The 25,742-nt window shown below is 41.3% G+C and overlaps 1 protein-coding gene across 6 annotated transcripts in view; it reads left to right on the top strand.

Moving 5' to 3' along the window:
* Positions 1–23,365, top strand: part of LOC149203292 (DNA-directed RNA polymerase III subunit 1-like) — a 450,745-nt gene extending 427,380 nt beyond the window's left edge. For all 6 annotated transcript variants that reach the window (XM_089403379.1, XM_089403376.1, XM_089403378.1 and 3 more), the window contains exons 26-28: positions 746–950; positions 22,590–22,792; positions 23,311–23,365. In XM_089403379.1, the coding sequence (XP_089259505.1) occupies positions 746–950; positions 22,590–22,792; positions 23,311–23,362 (460 nt within the window). In that variant the 3' untranslated portion in view covers positions 23,363–23,365. The remainder of the gene's footprint in view (positions 1–745; positions 951–22,589; positions 22,793–23,310) is intronic.
* Positions 23,366–25,742: the final 2,377 nt, after the last annotated feature.

Here is a 25,742-nt window from a genome sequence, read left to right as displayed (position 1 = left end):
TCTCAGTGGCCTTGAATTTTAGGGGATATTGTCCACAAATTTGAAGCTAGCAGAACTTGTTCATCCTCCTGACATTATTTACAGGATGATTACTTGCAGTTTTGGTGTCAATGTCTCTCTAAGTTTATTACCTGATGAAAATTCTATGCTCAACAGGTAGCAAGCAAAATCCAATTAATAAAATAAATTATGGATTCCTATTTGTGCATTCTCCACGTTTCTTTTTTTCTAAAATAAAGCTCAGTTGATGGATGATTAATCAGGTTGTCAGTTCATTGAACTAAATCATAATATTTTTTTGAAGGTAAGAACTTTTAAGGATGAAATGTTATGGGTCAACATTAGAAAATTCTTATATCTAGTGTTTCTTAATCTTATCAATATGAGTTTCAGAGAAACTATTTTAGGTTTATCCTTCTTTTACTTTAAAAGTATGTTATGGACTTCGTGGGAGGCACTCCGGTTCGTATCAACTAGAAGGAGAGTGATGTATATTATAAAACTTGTTTTCTTTTATTGGCCCTCTTTGCTTTCTTTTGAAATAATATGTAAACACTTGTGGATATACAAAAGTAGAAACTGGAAGGGTGGTACAATTCAATTCCATTCATGGAGCAATATGCATTTTGAAAGTTTATACAATTTAATTCAATCTTTAAATGTTATATAAGACCAATTACTAACCTTGGCATGATAAGTTGCAAATTGGAATATTAACTAATATCAGTTATTTTACAATCTGCAGTACAAATCTTGCGGCAGTCATGGGTACAGAAGGAGTGGATGGGAGGAATACCAAAAGTAATCATGTTATCGAGATTGAAAGAACACTTGGAATAGAGGCTGCCAGAAGGTGTATCATTGATGAAATACAATATACAATGGCAAGTCACGGGATGAGCATCGATATTCGCCATATGATGCTTCTGGCAGATGTTATGACATTCAAGGTATGAACTACATGATAAGATTTTCTCAGTCAAACTTGTGCAGGCTTTGTTGCTTTAAAATGCTTGATAGCAGCCTACAAAACTCATATATATTTGTTGTTATGACTAGCTATTTTGTATTCAGTTTCACTCTCATATGCTAGTTTTCTCAGCAAATTCTAATGTGAAAACATCTTCAAGCTTAGCATTTGCTTTTGTTCCCTAAATCATGCCAACTTGAAATGAATTTGTACGAAAAATTGAATTCAACACACCTCATCAAAAAATTAATGACATTTCATTTTTTATAATTCAGGTACTATGTACATCAGCATAATAATCAAGTCGCTTTACAATTTAGTTTAATTTAATGACATTTCAATTTGTATATTTCAGGTGCTATGTATTTCAGCATAAAAATAAAGGCACTTTATGACTTAGTTTAATCTGTAGTTTAGAGTTGTATTAATGACTTACAGGGGTCATTAAGCATTTATGCATCTAGGGTCTATCTCACTCCCTTGTTATAAAGAAATGGTTGCTCCCATGATATGATATATAAGAAGTATTTCTCAGTTTCAAGTTCTCTTGTGTTCTTGCTTGGTTTATTTGTGTGTTCAAATTTCATAATAAAGAGTTGAATATATGGAAATTAATTTGCTCCACAACATGTTGTCTAGCTTGGGGGGAAGGAAGTCAGCTGGTAGCTTTTACTATCTTTTTAGATAAGTCCAAGCATATTGAGATCAAGTATCACTATATCCGGGATATGGTGCAGAGAGGAGCAGTGAGGCTCTATCACATCTCCATTGGTGATCAGATAGCTGACATTCTTACCAAGCCTTTACCGAAAGGAAAGTTCTTGGTTTTTGTTGATTCGGGGTAGCATCGGATGTGCTCTAGCCACGAAAATTGGTGGAGAGGCTAAGGCACATGAGATCTCCAATACCCAGAAAGGGTTTGGGCAGATTCTAAACAATTTGGAAGATATTAAAATAATTAATATTTTTAATGGAGTCCCTAAGTTTATTAATGTGAATTAATATAAAACTGTGTTAAAATGGTCCAAAAGTCATGGATCAAGCCAGATCTAATCTTTTCCGTTAATTAGGTACTTAATCTCGGTCATCGATTTGTCAACGAGAAAAGTATAAGAGGAGGCTTGGGGGTCACTTGGAGAACACACGAAGAGATCAAGATTTCGACTTTCTGGGGTTGGGTTTGCTGAGAAAGTTGAGAGAGTGATTAGAGTTGCGACTGAGGGGCAGTGAATACAGAAGTAGAGATGCAGAGATAACACTGGGAGGATCAACACAGTAGCCGGAGAGAGGGATGCAGAGCTAGCCAGGGCTCTCGCAGAGGCAGCCAAGAGATGCGCAGTGCCTCAGAGGGCCAACGTGGGTGACGTAGAGAGCTAGAGGATTGACATAGTGCCTCTAGAGGCTGACACGGGCCAAGCCAAATTGACGCTGGGCTAACGCTGGGCCAGAGAGAGTTGACACAGTCCCTAGAGGCTGGCGTTGGGGTTTCATGGGGCAGATTGGAGCTGTGGAGCTGTCAAAGTGTTTATCTGGGGTTTCAGCGAGAACATCTGTCTCCGACTGAGAGGTACTACTACCGAGATTTTCTCTGTTGGGTGAGCCGGATTTTGCACCCAGATTGTATTCTGAAACTGCTTAATAAATCAAACCCTCAGATAGTTGCACTGGTTTTCCCGTATTAGGTTTTTCTGGGGACATCATTCCAAAAACAACGGTGTCACTTGTATTAGAATATGTCTATTTAGTATTTAATGCTCAGTCTTCTAGCTGTTGCTAATTTTATTCTTTTAGCAGTTTCTTAGATGAAACTGTTTGTACATAGAAACCTGATGTTTCTATTATTGTAAATATCTTTGTATTATCATTGAGCTGTTTGCTCTTTGTGAATTAATTCATTCAATATTCTTTTACACGAGTGTTCCTAACTGTTTTATGGTATCAGAGCACAGGGATTTTTTTTTTCGAAATAATTTTTCATAGATTGAAAAATTCAGTAGTTCATTTCGAAACTGCTCTCAGGGTCTGCAGATTTCTTGATCTTCATTCCTTTCTAAGGTCGAGCCCTCTGTAAGCCAGGTAGCCTTCACTGAGTCTCAGCCTCGGCTTTGCTCATTGTGATAAAAGCTTACAGTCGTCAATCTCGATACAGAAAGGGATTTATCTCCTGCATTATCGTGAACAGTTTATTTGTTTTGAAGAATCAAGATTCGAAATAGAGCTGTGGGGTCTGTTCTGAGGAGGGTTTCGGATCCATTCGAATCAAGGCACGCTAGAAACATATCAAAATTCTGGCACTTTCCAGCGGCACCAAAATTTGAATTGCTTTGCCATACAGGAACGTTCGACGCTCAGCCTTCGCTCACGGGAATATATCAGTAAATGCACGCCTGAATCAAATCAAAGTTACGGCAAAATATCAGTAATCAAAGTTACGGCAATATAGCTCCCGTGGTATTGCATTAACGTCTTGTGGTATTTTATTGATTGCGTCCCAAACGTTTGGCTCACGGTGTTCTCCAGAAGGAGCCGCTGATTTTCCTCGAGAGACGGCCACTTGGGAATCGAGAAATCCTGGGGCAGAAAACGTTGCAGCCGATCCGTATCAGCAAGCCCGTCAACAAATATCCACGAAACCGTTTTCTGCTATAGCTACTGGTGTTCTCCAGATAAGAGTCCGTCACGTGCAGGACGAGATCCGAGCCACCGGTATTTGCTGAGATTCGATTTGCTGAGATCCGAGTCCGAGCCACCGGTATTTGCTGAGATCCGATTTGTATTAATAAATAAAACGCGTGTTTTTTTAAATCAGAGCGAGACTATACCCGCAAGTCGTATATACATTCTAGCTTGACTGTGCCCGCAAGTCGTATATAGTCGCTAGTCAACACTGTCAAGTCGTATATACATTCAGATCACGTGACGGCAGCGAGATTCTTCAGGTCGCGTGACGGCAGTGAGATTCTTCAGGTCGCGTGACGGCAGTGTCAAGTAAAGGTATTCTCCAGATTCACGTTTTGTGTTTAGAAAGTGGATTAAAGATTATTATGATCTGATTTGAAGCGGTGGGACCAGAATAAAGTATCACAGTCATTTTTAAGTAAGTATTACAGCGTGATCAAACCAGCATCACAGTCATTTTTTTAAAGTGGCGTGATCAGATCTGAGTAATTTTTTTTTGTGGGCAAGTCTATTTCTTTCACAACAGCATTTATTAACAATTTGGTACAGTCATCTTGAAAGAAGATTTTTAAGCAGGCAGCTACACTTGGTTGTGTGTCAAACTTCTGTATTATCTTTGGGAAAATGGCTACGCTCAGCAATCTGATGTTAGAAGGAAATCAACGCTTTAATGGCAGCAACTATAACATTTGGAAACAAAGAATGCTGACCATTTTTGAATACAGGCGTCTTGATCAGCTCATTTTGGGCAAAGAGCTTCGTCCCGGTACAGCTGGTACCGATCAAGATAAATTTGATGATCGAAATCGGGAGGCTGTTATGCTTCTCAAGCTCTCTGTCGCTGATGATCAGTTACCACAGATTCCCTCTGGCAAGACCGCTGCCGAAATTTGGCAACAGTTGAAAGAACTGCACGAGACATCTGACAAAAGCAGAGCATTTTTTCTCAAAAATCAGTTGTTCTCCATCATGATGGATGAACATATGTCTTTACAGGAACATCTCAACAAAATTAAAGACATTCGAGATCAGCTCGAAGCCATTGGTCGGACCATGGAGGAAGAAGATATGGTAGTCATTACTCTGAAGAGTCTACCAAAATCCTATGAACACTTCATCGAAACTCTCAACATTACAACCACAAATGTTGATTTGAAGTTTTCAGATTTATGTACCAAACTTCTGCAGCAGAATCGGTGGAAACAGCAGTTTGGTAGTGGTTCTTCATCAGTGCCCTTGGAAAATGCATTTGCTGCAAAATACCAGTCCTATCAGTCTTTCCAGCAGAAAGGTTCTCCTCAGTCTTTTGATCCTGCTAGGAAGAAAAGTGTGCAGTGTAATTACTGTCACAGGTTCGGTCACATGAAGAAAGATTGCCGACAGAGGATTGCTTCTGAACAGAAGAAACAGGGAGGGCCAAATCAGACAGCGAATGTTGCAGAACATTCCGAGCAGACAGATTCTGCCTTTTACGCCTTTATGGCTAAAAGGTCTTCAGAACATGTTCCGTCCTCTGCATGGTACATTGATTCTGGTGCATCACGCCACTTCTCTCACAGGCGTGACTGGTTTATTGACTTCTCACCTTTCAGTGATTCAGTGGTATTTGGTGGAGGTGAAAAGTACAATGTAGCTGGCAGGGGTACAGTTCAAATTCAGTCTGGTGGACGCACGCTCATATTTCTAAATGTATACTACGTTCCTGGTATGGAGATTAATCTGCTATCTGTCAGCCAGATTATGAGGAATTCTCCTCAGCTTGATGTTATGTTCAGTGCACACAAGTGCTCCATCATTGACAGGGAGACCAGTCTAACAGTTGCTGTTGGCCTAGAGGACCATGGTCTATACAGGCTACTTGATACCGGTGACTTTCCAGAAGTGGCTCTAGCAGCACGTGTTTCTCCCATCAGCACTCTATGGCATCAGCGATATGGGCATCTCAATATGCAGTATCTCTCTCAGCTCTCTCGGGAGGGACTTGTGTCAGGCTTACCTGATATTCAGACTCAGCAGTTGGGGATATGCAGCGCCTGTCAAGCAGGAAAGCAACATCGGTCTTCATTCAACAATGGAGAATCTTGGCGCGCATCCAAGGTACTTCAGTTACTTCATGCTGATATTTGTGGTCCTATGAATACTGCTTCTATCACTGCTTGCAAATATTTTTTACTTATTGTAGATGACTTCAGTAGAAACATGTGGGTGTATTTTTTTAAAAAATAAATCTGATGCTCTTAGTACCTTTCAGAAGTTTAAAACTTTAGTTGAAAAAGAATCTGGTTGTAATATCATGACCCTTAGGACCGACAATGGGGGGGAATTTTGTTCCTCAGCTTTTGCCAACTTCTGTGATATTCATGGCATCAAACGTCAATTAACCACTCCTTACACTCCCCATCAGAACAGTGTTGTCGAGCGTCGCAACCGCACGGTTGTGGAAATGGCTCGTTCCATGTTACAACACAGGAGTGTTCCAAACAAATTCTGGGCTGAAGCAGTATTTACTGTTGTTTACCTTCTTAACCGATCACCTACTCAGGCTGTTAAAGGGAAGACTCCTGAAGAAGTGTGGTCTGGTCGTAAGCCTAAGATCAGTCATCTCAAAGTTTTTGGCTCAGTTGCATATGTTTGGATTCCATCTGCTAAGCGCTCTAAGTTGGATTCCAAAAGTCAGAAACTCATGATGACAGGTTACAGTGATCATCACAAGGCCTATAGGCTGATAGATATAGCCACTGGTCGTCTTAGCTTCAGTCGAGATGTAGTATTTGATGAAGACAGAGGATTCTTTCAGTCTTCTTCTTCTGAGCAGCGTTCTGAGGATCCGCCTCACAGTGTTCTTCTCCCAGTCAGTCCACCTGATGGGCGAGATGATGTAGCATCAGGATTTGATACTACTCTATCTGAGCTTCCTCCAGAAGCTAATCCTCCTCTTGCTATCCCTATTGCTCTTGAGCCTTCTTCCCTTCCTCCTGATATTGGTTCCTCTAATCCTGATATTGGTTCTTCTTCTCTTCGGCCTAAATGGTGGGCTAAAACCATAGGTGATCTCCGGGATGATGAGCTCCTTGAAGGTAGAACTTCTAGACATAAGAACAGAGAACAGTCTACAGTCAATTTTTCTCTTATGGCTAACCTTCACAGTATCTTTGAGCCTCAAACCTATTCAGAGGCTAAGGGTACAATTGAGTGGGAACAGGCTATGGAAGCCGAATTCCAGAGTCTTCAGAAGAATCACACCTGGACACTTTCTGATCTTCCTGCCGAAAAAAAGCCCATAGGCTGCAAATGGGTGTATAAAGTAAAATACAAAGCTGATGGAACCATAGAAAAGTATAAAGCTCGTCTTGTGGCTCGAGGGTTCTCACAGAAGGAAGGCATCGATTATGAGGAGGCTTTTGATCCTACAGCCAAGATGAGTACCATAAGGCTTGTTCTTGCCCTAGCAGCTCAGTTCAATTGGAAAGTTCATCAGATGGATGTAAAGAGTGCTTTCCTAAATGGTGATCTTCCTGATACCCAATACCCAGAAAAGGTTTGGGTAGATTCTAAACAATTCGGAAGATATTAAAATAATTAATATTTTTAATGGAGTCCCTAAGTTTATTAATGTGAATTAATATAAAACTGTGTTAAAATGGTCCAAAAGTCATGGATCAAGCCAGATCTAATCTTTACCGTTAATTAGGTACTTAATCTCGGTCATCGATTTGTCAACAAGAAAAGTATAAGAGGAGGCTTGGGGATCACTTGGAGAACACACGAAGAGATCAAGATTTCGACTTTCTGGGGTTGGGTTTGCTGAGAAAGTTGAGAGAGTGATCAGAGTTGCGACTGAGGGGCAGTGAATACAGAAGCAGAGATGCAGAGATAACACTGGGAGGATCAGCACAGTAGCCGGAGAGAGGGATGCAGAGCTAGCCAGGGCTCTCGCAGAGGCAGCCAAGAGATGCGCAGTGCCTCAGAGGGCCAACGTGGGTGACGTAGAGAGCTAGAGGACTGACATAGTGCCTCTAGAGGCTGACACGGGCCAAGCCAAATTGACGCTGGGCTAACGCTGGGCCAGAGAGAGTTGACGCAGTCCCTAGAGGCTGGCGTTGGGGTTTCATGGGGCAGATTGGAGCTGTGGAGCTGTCAAAGTGTTTATCTGGGGTTTCAGCGAGAACATCTGTCTCCGACTGAGAGGTACTACTACCGAGATTTTCTCTGTTGGGTGAGCCGGATTTGGCACCCAGATTGTATTCTGAAACTGCTTAATAAATCAAACCCTCAGATAGTTGCACTGGTTTTCCCGTATTAGGTTTTTCTGGGGACATCATTCCAAAAACAACGGTGTCACTTGTGTGCTTATTTCTATTTCCTTCAGTTGATGATCTGTAATGTGTTGAGCATGCATTTGTATTTATTTCCAGTATTTACATGGTAAATAACTTGTTAATTAACATAACAAGTAGGTAGGAATAAATCAGTAAAGTGCATGAAGGGTTTCTAATGTGTCAGACTTAGAAATTCCAACATGGTATCAAAGTGTGGTTGCAAATCACAGGAGAATTGGGGACATCAGCCGAACAAAGCAGCAGTAGCAGAAAACAACTATCCCGAGTGACAGAAGCAGTTCCAAGCAGAGTAGCAGCAAGGAAGGGGTGATGCATTGCCTGTGTCATCAAGATTGAGCCAGGAAGAGGTAGCATAGAGGCTGAGGGAGGCAAAGGCAGGCTCACGCAGAGGCAAGGAGGGCTGATGCAGTTGGCTGAGGAGGTCGATTTGCCGATGTTGGGATTGCGCAAAGCCTAGGAGCTCTAACCTTCAGTTTGTTGGGGTTTAAGAGGTTGTGGGTAAGTTGCAGAGTGGAGCTAGTGGGGTACTGTAGTCAGAACAGTACCTAACAAGGCAAGGCCAAGGTAGAGGGAGTTGCTGCCGAGGTGGATTTCTAGCCAAGGAATCCAGATCAGTGTTGCAGTTGCACAGACGATTGGAGAGGGGCATCTCGACATTGGCAGAAGGGTTTCCAGGAGGGAAATTGAGGCTCAGAGGGAGTCATACCGAGAACTTCCAGGAGGGAAGTAGAGGAGCAGCGAAATGGCACTACACAGAGTAAGAGGCCAAGACAGATTGGACGAAGCCTCAAACTTCATAGTCTAGAAGGCCAAAATCTTATCCGTACTAGACAGGAATTGTGTCAAGCACTTCGCCTTGAGGATGATAGCTATCCCAGTTGATCCAGCTGATAACGACAAGTACGAGGATGCAATGGCGAGGACTAAGAGTATCATCCTTGACGGGTTCAAGGATCATATAGTACCACATATTGCTTAGAAGAACATGACAAAGGAAATGTGGGAGGCCCTGGCCAAGTTGTATCAGCATACTTCCATGTAGAGGAAGATGCTACTAGAAAATCAGTTGTGATCATACCAGATGAAGAAGGGAGAACAGATCCACCCATTCCTTGGTCGATTGAAGGAGATCTGGGATCAGCTGACTTCCATAGGGGCAACGCCGGATCCAGAATTGATGGTGAGAACAACCCTGAACGCAATCTCAGAAGACTAGGAGGTGTTTGTCTAGAGCATACTGGGCAGGGCGACCCTTCCAGATTGGGAGGAAATGTGGATTGCTCTTTGCCAAGAAGAGATCAGAAGGCTGAGAAAGGCGGGAAGCAGCAGCAAGGGGATCAGAATGAAAAAGGATGAGGAGGAGGATGTTGCCCTAGCATCTGAGGGAAAGCAGGAGAAACGGAAGAAGAAGGACCTCTCCAAGATCAAATGTTTCCACTGTGGGTAGCTGGGTCATTATGCGAACCAATGTCCAAGGAAGAAGAGTAAGGGAGAGGCCTCCGAGACCAAGGTAGTGCCAACAAGGGCAGAGAAGGAAGTGGAGACAGACAATGATTGTGCCATGAGTTCTCATGTGCCACTTTAGAAGAAGTGGGGAGACATCGAGCTGTAGTCAGGAGGACTACAGGCGATGAGGGGTAGGATCCTCGAGGTACCCAGCCTCTTGGATTAGACCTTGCTACTGGAACCCTGAAGAGGAGTAGTAGGACTAGTGGATGTCAGTAGAGACGGATGCGGATGGAGCGATAGAGGGAGCCATAATGCAGGATTCGCAGGACAACGTCAGGCAGCAGTGCAAGAAGCACGGGAGTGTTTCAGTAGTGCAGGATGGCACAAAGAGGTGTGCAACAGTGCGAGATGCATGGAGTTGTTGCAGTAGCGCAGAGGTCAGAGAGGAAGCACTTGTTAGCGACAAAGGGAGTTTCAGCATCAAGGGTGTCTCTAGCCTGACAGAGATGTCAGAGTTGGGAGATTAGTTACTTACTTCTCAGTAACTAGGTTGCAGTGCAATAGTTAGCAGTGACAGTGTTATGGGCAGCACGATGCAACAAGATGAGAGGGAGTTGCAGTACGGATGCAATAGTGGCAGTGGCAAGGCCATGGGTAGCAGTACAGAATGCAGCAGTGTAGATGATGGGCAACAGGCCTAGCATCAGCACAAGGACCGATGCTCGATGATCAAGGTGATACTCAGTGAGGAGTATTGCCAGAGCATAGTCCTCGCTAAGAGGGAGTGTTGATTTGGGGTAGCATTGGATGTGCTCTAGCCACAAAAATTGGTGGAGAGTCTAAGGCACATGAGATCTCCAATACCCAAAAAGGGTTTGGGCAAATTCTAAACAGTCTGGGAGATATTAAAATAATTAATATTTTTAATGGTGTCCCTAAGTCTAAACTTAGAAAAAATAAAATATTAATGTGAATTAATATAAAACTGTGTTAGAATGGTCCAAAAGTCATGGATCAAGCCAGATCTAATCTTAGCTGTTGATTAGGGACTTAATCCCGGCTGTTGATTTGTCAATGAGAAAAGTATAAGAGGAGGCTTGAGGGTCACTTGAAGAACACACCAAGAGATCAAGATTCGACTTTCTGGGGCTGGGTTTGCTGAGAAAGTTGAGAGAGTGATCAGAGTTGTAGCTGAAGGGCAGTGAATATAGAGGCAGAGAGGCAAAGATAGCACCGGGAGGATCATCAGAGTAGTCGGAGAGAGGGATGCAGAACCAGCCAAGGGTTCACGCAGAGCTAGCCAAGGCTCACGCAAAGCCAGCTAGGCACTGCGCAGTGCCTTAGAGGGCCAGCGTGAGTGACGCAGAGGGCCAGAGGATTGACATAATGCCTCCAGAGGCTGATGCAGGCCAATCTAGAGTGACGCTGGGCTAATGCTGGGCCAGAGAGAGCTGACGCAGTCCCTAGAGGCTGATTTTGGGGTTTCGTGGGGTAGATTGGAGCTGTGAAGCTGCTGGAGTGTTTATCTGGGGTTTTAGCTGGAACATCTATCTCCGACTGAGAGGTACTACTGCTGAGATTTTTCTCTATTGGGTGAGCCTGATTTGGCACCCAGATTGTATTATGAAACTGCTTAATAAATCAAACCCTCAGATAGTTGCACCGGTTTTCCCGCATTGGGCTTTTCCGGGGACATTAGTCCAAAAACAATGGTGTCACTTGTGTTCTTGTTTCTATTTCCTTCAATTGATGATCTGTAATGTGTTGAGCATGCATTTGTATTTATTTCCAGTATTTACATGGTAAATAACTTGTTAATTAACAGAACAAGTAGGTAGGAATAAATCAGCAAAATGCATGAAGGGTTTCTAACGTGTTAGACTTAGAAATTCCAACAATTTTTAGAGAGCAACTTGGACTTATGGGCATTACCCTTTTGGTAAGTGGTCACAACTGATTGAGAACACTGAGCTGCGTTTCCCCCCTGTCAGAGATCACAGGATTAGGGAATGATGTCGGAAAGCTCCTGAGGATGAGGGACCTCTTGTGTAGTATGTGCCACAAGTGTAGGCCTCAGTATGCATCCGACCCACAGTCTGGGATGTGGGAAGAGCCACCTATCTGGCCAATAGTTGTAGTGAGACTTGTTTAGGTTGCAGGTGTTCTACTACTTGACACTTGGTTGTGTTTGATTCTTGTCAGTGTGACTTGTTTGAGTCTTGTCTATGTGATGTCTGTGTTCTATTACCTAATTTTTGAGATGAAAATTGGCTGAGTGTAATCTTTGTCTATGTGACATGTGATGTTTCTTTCCTTTCCAAATTTGTGTCAAGTGAATGATTCTTCTTTAGATTGTGACTTCATTGTTACAAATGTTTCATAGCAGAGTTGAGTTGAGATGAATGAATGAGATCAGAGGATGTAAATATCTTTGATACAAAAAGAAATTCCTCCCTAGCTAAGAGGGAGTGTTAAAATTTGGCGGCTTAGGGATGAATTTTTCCTAGAAGAAATCATATCTTTCAACTATGTTTGCACCACCTATAATAAAATTTCATTTCTGACAATTCTAATATGACTTTCCAAGAATAGTAAGTCATGTCTCAATTTGGAAGTGACTTTTCAAAAATAGAAAGTCATGTCTAAATGATCAAGGATGATCTTGACATATGGAATCCACTTTAAAATCAAATCAATCGTGATTATACAAGTCAAAAATTAATATATTTATCCTTACTAGTATTATTATTATTATGATATTATTATTTATAAAATAGTCTAAAGTCATTTACCTTTAATGGATTAATAAAAAACGAATTCTCTCATGGAATAAGTAAATTAAATTGAGAATCTCTTACTTGGAAAATCGAACCTCTCTCTTGGAATAAAATAGTAACTCCACACTTAAGAGAATGTAACTCTCCCTCACTAATTCAATGTATGACAAAAGTGTAACTCCTCATTAAATGCACTTGTAACTCCCTCATTCAACTCGATTTGTAGCTCTCACCAAATATTCTCTCGTATGTAAGTGTAACTCTCTCTCTACATAATTCTAATTGTAACTCCTCAAGACAAGTGTGTGTCTTTCTCTCTATTCTTGGGATGAGTTACACTTCTTCTCAAGTAACTCTTCCCTCATGGAATTCAATTTTCCTATTATTGGCTCAAGGCATGAATTCATTTTGTAACTCTTCCTTTTCATGTATTTAAGCAAGAGTGAGTGAGAGTTGAGAGTAACATGTTCATTGTGAAGAAGGAGAGTTAGTGTTGAGTGTGTGCAAGAGAAGTGTGAGAGCAAGTGAAGAGTAAGAGCAAGGGAAGAGCTAAAGCAAGCGTGAAGGACAAGATTTGATCAAGAGAAGGAGATATTCAAGAAAAGAGCAAAAGCACTTCAATTGGAAGTTGATCATACATTGGTGACTTTATTCATTCTCATTCTCTCTCTCTCTCTCTCTCTATACTCTACTGAACATTTGAAGAAATCTAATAGAAGAAGAATCATTTGGGTTTTCCCTGGTCATTGGACTTATAACTCTAAGTGTCTTATATTTGTGCTTCGTTGTCTTCATATGATCCTTAAGTTTATGTTCCATCTACAATTTTTGATCTAAAAAGTTTAAAAGAAGAAATCTGCATTCTAAGTAATTGCAACAGCATAGAACATTTACTTTTCTGCAAAGTACATTTAGTTCCATTCAATTTTTTCCAAAGTACATTCATTTTTCTGAAAAGTACATTTCGCTTTCTGCAAAGTACATTCAATTCCATTCAATTTTCTGCAAAAAACACTCAATTTTCTACAAGGTACATTCAATTTTCTGCATAGAACTTTCAAGTTTCTACAAAGAATTTTTAAGTTTTTGCATAGAACTGTCAGATTTTAACAAAATCATACTAGTCATTGAACCAATCAATCCCCAAATTGTGAACTAGACTAGAACCGAGAATAAACCTAGACCAAATAACAAGTCTATAAAAATACATAAAATATTTAAAAAAAAAAGAAAAGAAAAAAACATATATATTCATGTGCATCCATATGAATCCAAATCATTATACACAAATATGCAAAGTTTATCATATATAGAGCAGCTAAGGGTACATATAACCAAAATAACACAGAGTGCAATCCATCTTTGGACCAAAATTACATCAACAAAGAGGCTCTAAATGATCTCTAGAGTCCAAAAAAATTCTTGCTACAACAAATAACTACATATCATTAAATTCATTACCTATATTGGGATCTTCGTCATCAATATTACCCTTTAAGCATTAAAATAATATAGGAAAAACTTAGCATGCAAAATTAGTGATTTTTCTTGGCTAAAGGGTACATTTTTACTAGGGTCATGATAGAGAAGTTCAACAGTTAATGCCACTAATGGCGAGGTACATAGAGGGCTTGGTGCGCTTGATTAAATGCTAGTTCCATACTCCCATACATGATAGACTCCAATGGAAATGTTGCAATCTTGAAATCTTGAAAACCTTAAAGTTCGTTGAATTTTGAATAAGATCTAAAATTCTACTTTCTCCTTATGAAATCCAATGAGGTTGGAATCAGTGTCAAAACATCCTAAAACAATTATTGATAATGTTAAAAATTTAAGTAAAAGAATGAAAATGAAAGAAAAAGAAGAATTTAACATTACCATCAAATACATAGCATTAGTACGGCCCTATGGTTGAGTACTAGACAGCTCCACTCATAAATTATTGTTTAAAGAAAAGGAAAACTGAATTTCTTGGGTCCTTAGTTATGTTGTACAGAGGCAAGTTCTGTGAAAAATAGTTTAGTTTAGTTAAAAAAGGTTTGTTCGGTACCAAACTGGATCGTTCCATACAAGAATAGTACCTAATGGTTTTGTACTGAACCAACATTTTCTAATTCGAGGCACTTGGTTGGATCGGTTTTGCCTCCAAAGTGTTTGGACTGGTTGGTTCTGGTCCGGTTCTGATAACACTAGTTGGGACAAGGCATTGCCATTTAAGTTGTTGAGGTTCAAACCTCTATGCATGTGGAGCCCCTTGTTATGTGTATGAGGGAATGTGTTTGAGCTCTTGAGGTTGGTTTCCCTTTGTCATCAAGCGATTAATATATTCGGACTAGCAAAATTGGTTTAAGTGGACATGAATAGATTATTGGATATTTTGTCGTTTTTTGCTAATTGGGGTAAGAAATAATATTACATTGCGAAGAGAAAGTAGGTTGTGAAATATTAGTTGGTGGAGCAAATGTATAATTAGGCACTTGTGTAAACTTATGGGGTTGAGTAATAGGTGGGATAAGATTTAGTAGGAAACTGGGTGGGATTTCCAACAAGATCGGTTGAGCAGTGACATTTTTTGACATGTCCTTCAAATCTTGGACTGCAACTGTAATATCCCTTTCTAAATTATTTTGGAACGGGATTAATTCTATATTTTGGGGCCGATTTTGGAGGTGATGGGGCCCATTCGATGTTTATTAGGAGATTAGACTTAGAAAAAGTTATTTTGTTGTGGTTGAATTACACATGGGGGCCACCCACACTAGGGAAAGACGCACTTCCTAGTTCGGTTTGCATGAAGGTGGTTAAGTGAGGGCCCACGATGGAGGTAAAATTGGAGGGAAAAGTGCTCCACGAAATCTATATAAGGAAGGTAGCTCTCCTCATTTCAATCATCTTATTGGAGTATATCGATTTCTCTTTGGTTGCTCGAGTTGCTTAGCCAAGTCACGAGTTGTTTAGCACAAGTTCTTCAAGCGAAGAGATCATCCTTTCTTTGAGGGACTTCGAGTGACACCCTAGGAAAGTTTTCTTCATTTCTTCAGGAGGAGGATCACATTGTGATTTCCAGCAGTAGCATTCCCTTCCAGGTTGTGCGTATTACTAGAGGACGCAGTGGAGAGGAGGCCGAGTTCATTGGTGGTGCTTAGCAGTGGAGATTTGACGTGAGATTTTCTGGAGAGGAGGCTAGGGAGGATTGTCAGCATGTAGGAGAGTTTGGGAGCTAATTGAGCTTCTGGCTTGGCAGTGTGACTTTCGCACTACTTGGGCTAGTGTAGAGGCAATGTGTGGGAGCTCATTTGGTGGGTAGAGTATCAGTCCTTGAGGCTGAGATTTGTCGTGGAGGTTAGAGGAGATATTTGGAGTGGTGTTTGCTTCCATTTTAGAGCTTGGAGGAGGAATTTGTGGTCATTCCTTGCAGGTCATATTTCTAGAGCTGTTTGGAGGGCATGGGCCATAGCCGTGGTCGAATTTGGGAGGTCAAAATCTGGCCAAACCATTTCTGGGTTTTTTTGGGTTTTGGCCAAGGAGTTTTTGGCTCGAGTTTCATCACTGGGAGACAACGAAGAGCATTAGAGGAGCAGTTCTTTCCAGCATTGAGATTACTGTTTGACACCTGAGTTTTGTCAAGCTTGCCCTTAAGGCAAGCCTAGGTGCATTTTCTGCACTATTTTTTTTGCTCCACTCCATTAATAAAATGGCTCAGCTGGTTCACATTTCTGTTGTGTATTGAGCATTTATTGTTCATTTAATTTTTTTGTGTATGAATAACATTTTATTTTGTATATCACTGTTTGTTCCAAATTTTATGCATTTGGGACATTACAATGGTATCAGAGCATAATCTTTGCCCAACTGTGGGAAACTAGCCAGAAGATCTGGAAGGTTTAGTTATGAGTGCACAGTGACAGGTGAAATCGAAGACAAACCCATGGCTCAAGGGAAATCTAGTATGCAGAAATTCTCGGGTAGAATTCACTGGGACGATGAACGGTTAGCCCAATTGAGGAGGGTGACAGACCAAAACCATCCTCAACCTTATAACAGAGATGTTGGAGGTGAGTGGGCTGTGGGGATGCAACCATCTACATCATGTGGGAAAAGTCAACCAGATCAGGGCACCAAATCTCCTGAAAAGGAGCAGGCAAGACAAAGACAGTTAGAGGGTGAGACCAGAGAGCGCTTTTGCTGGTGGAGCGCTGGCTTTAGATATCAAGAGCCTGAGGAGGAGGTTGAGCATGATGTTGAGAGCCCACAAGATGGTGAGGAGAAAATTGATATACCCAGTGTGGCAAAAGAGTCTCTTTTATTAGAGACCTCTTTGATAGCCCTAGGTGACACCTTGGTGGAGAAGATAGAGCCTACACACATAGAGCCATTTGTTGAGGAGGAGGCACCCATGGACGAGATGCCAACAGTTGCTGAGGTATCTGAAGCTGTGACTGAATTTACAGGCGATAGATGCCCACGACAATTCCACCAGTTTTAGGCTGACCTTCTAGCACTAAAAAGGAAGGTCCCATTAGTGCGTGAGGCTATGTTGCAGTAGAACGAGGAACTGGAGGGCATGAGAGTGGTTTGTGTCGAGTCCACGGCCAAATTGACTCACGTTAGGGGGCGGTTGGATTCCCTACTGGTGCAGCTAGAGTGCACGTTGGAGCGTGAGAGCAACCCTCTTCAGGCATACATAGACGGGGTTGGCAGCACTGTTGGGTTACCTTGGCCCATTGGACAGAGAGAGACAGAGTTACCTAGTCAGATTTTATGTATTGACCAGGATAGCGAGATGAGACGACTTGAGTTGCACAGGGTGCAACACCCGAGTGCTAGGGTTGTTCTATGCGTGCGAGTTCATGCATTCGATCCCTCTCTTGGGGTTGGGTGGCAAGAGATTCTAAGTTGGTACCCGATGGAGTGGGCTACGGAGATGGTAGTGGACCCAGGTGGGGTTCATCAAGAGTTTCTAGGCACTAGGGATGCTAGAAGCCTCGACTGGCATTGGGACCTTGGAGGGACCACCTATCATTTCCCAGGTATACCAATTGACTACGACCTTGAGGGTATAGTTGACTTAGCAGTCGAGCGTGCACCTCCACTAGGAGAGTTTCGGTGAGCACTAGTGGCCATCTAGTTTATGGACAAGCTTCTTGGGTTGACTTGGTACGACGTTTGTACACAGGATCACGGGGTGATCAGCACTCTCGCAGGAGTTTGTCGGAGGAGGTAGCATTGGCAAGCCACCAGATGGCGCCTTGTATGGAGTTGGGGATTCTTCACTTTTGTGTGGGCCACAGAGGATGTAGAGGAGCAGTGCAGGGGTAGCATCACTGTTGACACATAGGGAGATTCACTTCTCGGATCCCTCAGGGAGGATTTGGAGTGAAGATCCATTCACTGGAGTGTATGATGATGCGACGATGGAGGTGATGATACTAGTCGGGTGTGGGTCGATGCATAGGGACACAACTTTAGGCCACCTCATTTGGGGATGGGTAGGAGCATCTAGCGTGGAGCATTGGTTTGCAGATGGGCATGAAGAAGCATGGGGGAGTGCCTCACGTCGCATTGAGTACATACAGGGAGTGACTGGTGTAGTGACATAAGCGGGACACAGGACAATACATGATAGCATAGTTGTAGCCAGGGGTATCCAGTGGTGTATAGGGATAGGTTGTGGCATACAGTGGCATGTCGAGGAATGTGGTGTTGCTTGGTGGTGTGCAGTGATGCATGGTGCGACGCAGCAAGCTCTTGGAGTGTTGCCTCCAAGGAGGCATATGGGCAGGGTCATTAGGTGTAACATTAGATGCAGCTCACCTAGGATCGATGAGGACATTGTTGAGCATCTGAGGACACCATGCTTAGCGTAGACAAGGCTTCGAGGAAGTTATCAGCAAATCCAAGGCGGAGAGAGTGTTGTCTGTAGAATCACTCTTGGGCATTCTGTCAGAATGTTGATCATACCGTTTGGGACATACTCGCCCATCATCCTCCAATGTTGGTTACAGTCACAGAGTGTTTGGTTGTTTCCCCTTAACACGCTCCATTTAGGCAGCAGGTATGGGAGGCTCACCCTAGACAGTTGGATGAGACACCGCGTGCCATTAGTCAGGAGGAGACTCTTCAGTTGAGACCCTTGGTAGGAGCATGAACAGTCAGATACAGGCTTAGGGATGGTGTGGTTTGTAGCTGAGGTAGCATATATTCCACACCTGATCTCACACTTGAGGGACAGTGGATGGTAGACTTCGTCTACAGGAGGGTACCTAGACTCCAAGCAGTGTCGAGGTGTATCATTAGTAGTTGGTATAGCGGATTTCACTGCGTGGTCTGGCAGGAGCAGTGCAGGTTCACAGGCATGAGACCTTCTCCTTGTACTTAGGTTCCAGCCAGGGAATACATACAGGGATCAAAGATGAGGGCAAGATGGGTTCTAGTTGGTAATGACGTTACACAACGACATCCTGTGAGGAGTGGGAGTTATGAGCTCCCTGTATGTTTAGGGAATCCGAGGATCCAGTTGGCGGGCAGATCACTCCACTTTGTGATGAGCAGGGTCATGGCAGAGGATGCTCCAGTTCACTTTGGGTTTGAAACATGGGGGATCATTGAAACCTCCATTGCATGGCGAGGCAGACTTGTCCTTATATGGCTCAAACTTGAGATTGGCAGTGGAGGGGTAGATATTGGGATGATGGAGAGGCCTGGGCAGGATGAGCTTGACTCTCACCGATTTTTCGCCACTAGGCCTTAGGAGGGGAGGATATTGTCTGCACACGATGGGGAGTATGTCATAGTCAGAGCAGTGCAACATTAGCATGGTGGCACCACTCTGGGACTAGCAGGGAGTTGGGGCATCACAACTCTTCACAACTCAATAACCTTTAGGGATGTGCTGGCTACTACAGGGGGAGATCATACAAATCTTCCATTGGGCTTTAGCGAGTCACTGATGGAGCAGGGGACTTCTAGTACTTGCACCGGGCAGGATAATGAGTGGAGCGAGAGGAGCTTCATGTTGGACAGGATGGCCTGGGATCTTGGTATTGAAGGATTCTTTCATATCAGGACAGTGCAGAGGTTAGGCACGATCCAGTGGCACATCTAGGACCCTGGCACATTTTGCAGTGACAGTGGGGAGCAACAGTTAGAGAGGATGCTTGCTCAGGCATTTCTTGAGGACAAGCAATTTTTTTTGGTGCATTGGAGGAGCTTGCCGGATGAGGATGCTACTTGGGAGGGCGAGCACATACTTGAGCATCCAACACTGAAGTTGCTTGGGGACAAACAACATTTGGGAGGGGAGGACTGTAATGTCCCTTCCTAAATTATTTTGGAACAGGATTAATTTCTATATTTTGGGGCCGATTTTGGAGGTGATGGGGCCCATTCGATTTTTATTAGGAGATTAGACTTAGGAGAAGTTATTTTGTTGTGGTTAAATTACACATGGGGGCCACCCACACTAGGGAAAGATGCACTTCCTAGTTCAGTTTGCATGAAGGTGGTTAAGTTTTGCATGTAGGTGGTTAAGTGAGGGCCCATGATGGAGGGAAAAGTGCTCCACGAAATCTATATAATGAAGGTAGCCCTCCTCATTTCAATCATCTTATTGGAGTATATCGATTTCTCTTTGGTTGCTTGAGCTGCTTAGCTGAGTCACTAGCTGTTTAGCACGAGTTCTTCAGGCAAAGAGCTCACCCTTTCTTCGGGGGACTTCGAGTGCCACCCTAGGAAGGTTTTCTTCATTTCTTCAGGAGGAGGATCACATTGTGATTCCCAGCAGTAGCATTCCCTTCCAGGTTGTGCGTATTACTAGGAGATGCAGTGGAGAGGAGGCCGAGTTCATTGGTGGTGCTTAGCAATGGAGATTTGATGTGAGATTTTCCGGAGAGGAGGCTAGGGAGGATTGTCAGCATCTAGGAGAGTTTGGGAGTTGATTGAGCTTCTAGCTTGGCAGTGTGACTTTCGCACTACCTGGGCTAGCGTAGAGGTAGTGTGTGGGAGCTCATTTGGTGGGTAGAGTATCAGTCCTTGAGATTGAGCTTTTCCGTGGAGGTTAGAGGAGATATTTGGAGTGGTGTTTGCTTCCATTTCAGAGCTTGGAGGAGGAATTTGTGGTCATTCCTTGCAGGTTGTATTTCTGGAGCTGGTTGGAGGGCGTGGACCATAGAAGAGGTCAAATTTAGGAGGTCAAAATCTGGCCAAACCATTTTTGGGTTTTTGACAAGGATCCTAGATATAAATGTTTCAGAATTTTCTGAGCACTGGAAGTTGGTTTTCAGCCGTATCTTTGCAGCAGACATTGCAATTGCTAGGGATTGCACATTGCCTTTGGGGGGTCGATTTTGGGAGGTCAAAATTGGGCCAAACCATTTCTGGGTTTTTGTGGGTTTTGGCCAAATAGTTTTTGGCTGGAGTTTCATCACTTTCTGAGCACCGAAGGCGGGGTTTCTTGCAGCTCCTTTCTAGCCAATAATTGTAGTTACTAGGAGACAACGCAGAGCATTAGAGGAGCAGTTCTTTCCAGCATTGAGATTACTGTTTGACACCTGAGTTCTGTCAAGCTTGCCCTTGAGGCAAGCCTAGGTGCATTTTCTGCACTATTGTACTTGCTCCACTCCATTAATAAAATGGCTCAGCTGGTTCACATTTATGTTGTGTATTGAGCATTTGTTGTTCGTTTAATTTTTCTGTGTATGAATCGCATTTGCTTTTGTATATCACTGTCTGTTCCAAATTTTCTGCATTTGGGACATTGCAGCAACAGTGATTGCTTTTATATCCATTCTGAGTTGCTCTACTTTTTCTTTGTTGTCATTCCTATTCTCATTGATTTCCATTGATAATTTATCTAGTCGAGAATTTAGCTATGCATCCATAACTATTTTGGAATTTTTTTTGGTTTTGCAGTTAAATCAGTGAAAATAAAATAGAGTGGAATTGGTGGCTTGGTTTTGTCAGACAGTGTATCTTGGATAGGCCCCTTCAAAATTCAATCCGATGAATATATGGTGATGCCTTTGATGGTTCTGGCTTAGATGTATGGCAGAATTATGAAAGCTAGCATAAATAGGAAATTTATCTAAATCAAAGCGAATATCAGTTAATGATAGTACATATTGTATTTGTTATTAATTGTCCCCAAATTTTATGCCTGATTTACTTCTAAATAATTACTATCCACAACCAATTCATGATTGTTATGAACTCATTATAACTTTAATCAACAGTGGAAACAATGATGTCAAATTTATTGTTAAAATACGAGTGTATTTTATTCATCAATTTTAAAAAATAATTTACCTAGGTTAAATAAATTTCCGGGTCATAAAAAATTGCTTGGGATACAAATCATATATGGTATTCAGAAAATTAACACCAAATACTGTAACTTAGAAAGCATCGAATCCCTAACACTGTGCCAACTACCCACTACTTGAATGACTTGACCAGCAACAAGAATGACTTGATTGACATCAGTTCAAGCGAGAACTACAATGAATATCAATAATATGATTAAAATATTCCAGAAAATGTTGGAAAAAATCTAAGTTATTCCTTTCACGATAACATCAACTACTCAACATTGGCAGGATTTTTTGTTCAAACCTCTGGCATTTCATTCCCTTATTTACAATTTGTCAAGATCTGGATATTCCAAATATTACAGGGATTGTTTATTGAGAACTAAGCTGGTGTTGACAAGATATTCTTGTTCACAACAACTCTTAGACACTTCATTTGCTATATTTACAATCAGTTAAGCTTCAAATACTCTTAAATGATACAAGGACTTCCCATCCAACATCAGTCATATCGACAACTTCAGCATTCGAAAATAAACCAATCAGATTGGGAGAGCTGCATCACTTATCATTATAACTCATAAAAAGAGACATGGATGTTGATATCAAAACCTTCTTGTGATTTGAAATGTTTAGAGCAATGTTGCAAACATATCGATTTTATCGTCATTTTATCCTGATTTCGCAATTTTTGGTCTGGCCGATGTTTGCTGATTTTTACCGATAATTTGGTGGTATGTTAATTTTTCCGATGTTTGCTGATGTGTACTGATATTTTTGCAATTTTTACAATTTTTTGGTTTTCCAGCCCCTTGCTGATTTTATCCCAATGCCGAAGTTTACAACATTGGTTTAGAGTTCAGACTAGGAAAGTGCTTTTTGCTAGTCAATCCAAAGCTTGTTGAGAAATGAGCGATCAAATTTTTAGGCTTTGTTGCTTTTAATCTCACACTGAAAATGGTGAGTTCTTGCAAGATGATTTGGAAGAATGAGGTTGCTATATCTGGCCAGTATTATACAGTTTTCCAATTTTACTGATTTACAATGTTTAATTGTGTTTAATCAGGGTGAAGTTCTGGGAATAACAAGGTTTGGCATTGCAAAGATGAAAGATAGTGTCTTAATGCTTGCATCATTTGAGAAGACTACTGATCATCTTTTTGATGCCTCCATTCATGGGAGACTTGATCAAATTGAAGGTGTGAGTGAGTGCATTATCATGGGCATACCAATGCCAATTGGAACAGGTCTACTGAAAATCAGACAAAGGTATTGTCGTTGCATTTTCATTTTTTTGTCGTACATCTCTACTGCAAAGTTTAGGAAATTGAAGCACTTTGTTGGTAAAAGTTTATCCTGGATTGAAGGTGTGAGTTAGTGCATTACTATGGTCATACCAATGCCAACTGGACTAGATTTACTGAAAATCAAGGGGTCTTTGCGTTTTAATTTATATCGTACTCCTATACTGCAAAGTGTAGGCAATGAAGCACTTCCTTCGTCAAAAGTCTTAGGATGGGAAGATACAGACATCAGTTACTGTCATCGTACTTTACCCATTAGGTCACATAGAGCCTATTCATATCCATTCAGAGTATGAACAGAATTGTCAGTCTTTTGATGGATTTTAATCTTGCAAAGGAATTTATGTTCTATGATCTGTCATGCATTACCGATCGCAGGCATTGAGTCAATATCAGTTCAAAACGTGCGTGCACTATCAAATGTTTCTTATTTATCTCTTCTTTCATATAATCATAAAACTTAATTGAGTTTCTGTTTTGCAGGGTGGATCATTTACCGAAACTAGAGTATGGTTCTAATCCACTCATTTCATAGGGATTGAGAAAGAAGCTGTTGCTCGATCAGCGGCAATGGAATATCTTTAAGTTTGCGATAAAGTCCTGCACAGATTTCTTGACTTCCTTTTTGGTGTAAGTGGACAAAAGTGTCAGGCAAAGAGTTGGTGTTGAGAAAGAATGATCATTTTTCCAGGAATAGGGGTTTAAATTTCACGTGATTGTTTTAGAATATTGTTGTGGCACCTGATTCTGTATAAGCTGTTAATTTAACTGTACATGTAAATTTAAATATGTTTTAGAAGTTAAGAATTGCTAATACAGGTTGGGAATCTATTCCTTACCATCGGAGATATTTTCCATGCAATTTTCGATTTTCCAGAGGTGTTGAAGGCATTGTCTTCCTTATGTTTGTATGGTTAACGGAAAGGAGATGATGTACTCTGCATCTAAAGACATGCGAATTCGAATTCTCGCTTCACATGCATCTAATTTTCGACAAGAATACGAGTTATTGTGCACATATGTAGCCAATTAAATTAATTGGAAGTTAAAGTGGCAGAATAGAGTGCCAGGCATACCCGAAATTTGTTTGGAATATGGTCATCGAAGAAGCTTATTTGAAATCCATGTATCAGGAATTATTAAATTTCATAAACATCAATTGATTGCCATGTGTAAGAGAATGGCTCATAAACGGTTTTTATATGTGATATAGGACTCATAAGCAATGATTTAACGAAATCAGTTATTTCAGTGATATAAGTTCTCCCTGATATAGACATACATGACAGTTTGGCTATGGTTCGTACAATGCTGAATCACATAATATATCAGCGAAGTTGTCTGAATAAATCAACATAAAGAAACAACCAAGATACCACTCATAAACAATGAGAACACATACAAATTGGACAACAATGGTACACTTCGTATTATACAAACATAAATGAAGATACCATATAATACTGATAGTTTAGTTCATTATGAGATGGTACAACACATCATTTTAACTCATTCAAGCACGGGCACACTAATTGCTATTATACCCTAGCTAGGGCATTCACCATCAACAATAAATTCTAACTAGCAATAACATAGCCCAGCAAGGTATCTTGCCAAGCTCACCTAGCTACATCAAAGGCTGCATAACAAGTTAGCATCACACAAATAGGTGCACCAAAGGGTCTTCCAATTGCATCACACAAGTGGCAAAGGAGATTTTCCACCTTGATTTTGACGCAAGCTTCACTAGCATAAGTGTTCCAAGTCTTTTGTAGGGTTCCATGCGTCGAAGATCACACTCAAATTTCAACTCTAGTGCTCTAAGTCTTCTCTAGGATTATGTTACATAAACCCTAGCACACAAAGTCCTCAACTCCCGCGTCACACAAATATAAGGACTACAAGAGGTATATCATGAAGATACAAATGTTCTAGTAGCTAGAGTATTTTCGAGATTCTTTGGGTTGTTATCATCCTTTATCTTCAAAATGATTTAATGTATGATGGCAAACTTTAATTTTCAAAACCTTATTGCGCTCTTCATTCATATTCACAAATTGTATGACCTAGAACTTGGAAATGCACCAATCCTATATGAAGAGCAAGATAAAACCAGGAAATGATAATTAGTAACAAGTTAGTTAATTATAGTGTGATGTGTATGCAATTAATCTCAAACCCAACTTCCTTGCAAGTTGTTAATACCATGATTGAGCTTTGATCGTTTTTAGAATCCCACACAAAAGTTCACTTAAGATAGCATGCATGAAAGTTGACTAGCCATGGCTCTTGCAGTGAATCCACTACTGCAATGGAGACACTACATGCTTGGAAGAAGATTTATATTGATGTCAGATCATGAAGCGCTGAGATATTTGTTTGATAAGCCCAAGTTAAATGCTAGACAAGTTAGATGGTTGGCTTTAATCGGTGAATTTGATTTTGAAATAAAACATATTAAAGGAAAAGAAAACTGAGTAGCAGATGCACTCAGTAGAAGTCTACAAGTAGCGCACTTGGCAGCGATAAGCACTTGTGTGTTTAACACCTAGGAAAGGATCAAAGAGGCATTAGCATGTGATGAGCATTTCTAGCATGTGAAGAAATGCTTATATCAAGAATCAAAAGGAGCAATGGGAAAGAGCTACAAGCTCATTGATGATGGTATGTTGTTGTTCAAGGACAGGTGGTATGTGCCTAGTGCGAATGACTCGAAGAAGCTCATAAGGGATGAGTTTCATAAAGGCCATACTCAGGTCATCCTGGCTATCAGAAAACGATAATAGACATACACAGATGAAGAAGGAAGTTGTTGAGTACATTGTTAGGTGCTTGGAATGCTAACAAGTCGAAGTAGAATGCAAACATCTAGTAGTATTGCTACAACTAATCCCAATCCATGAGTGGAAATGGGC

Source organism: Pinus tabuliformis, chromosome 2_1 (genome assembly GCF_031772625.1).
Source record: "Pinus tabuliformis cultivar Carrire ecotype Pingquan chromosome 2_1, CPIR1, whole genome shotgun sequence".
Taxonomy (NCBI): Eukaryota; Viridiplantae; Streptophyta; class Pinopsida; order Pinales; family Pinaceae; genus Pinus; species Pinus tabuliformis.
Note: the sequence above shows the minus strand (reverse complement) of the source record. Positions and strands in the feature narration are given on the sequence as shown.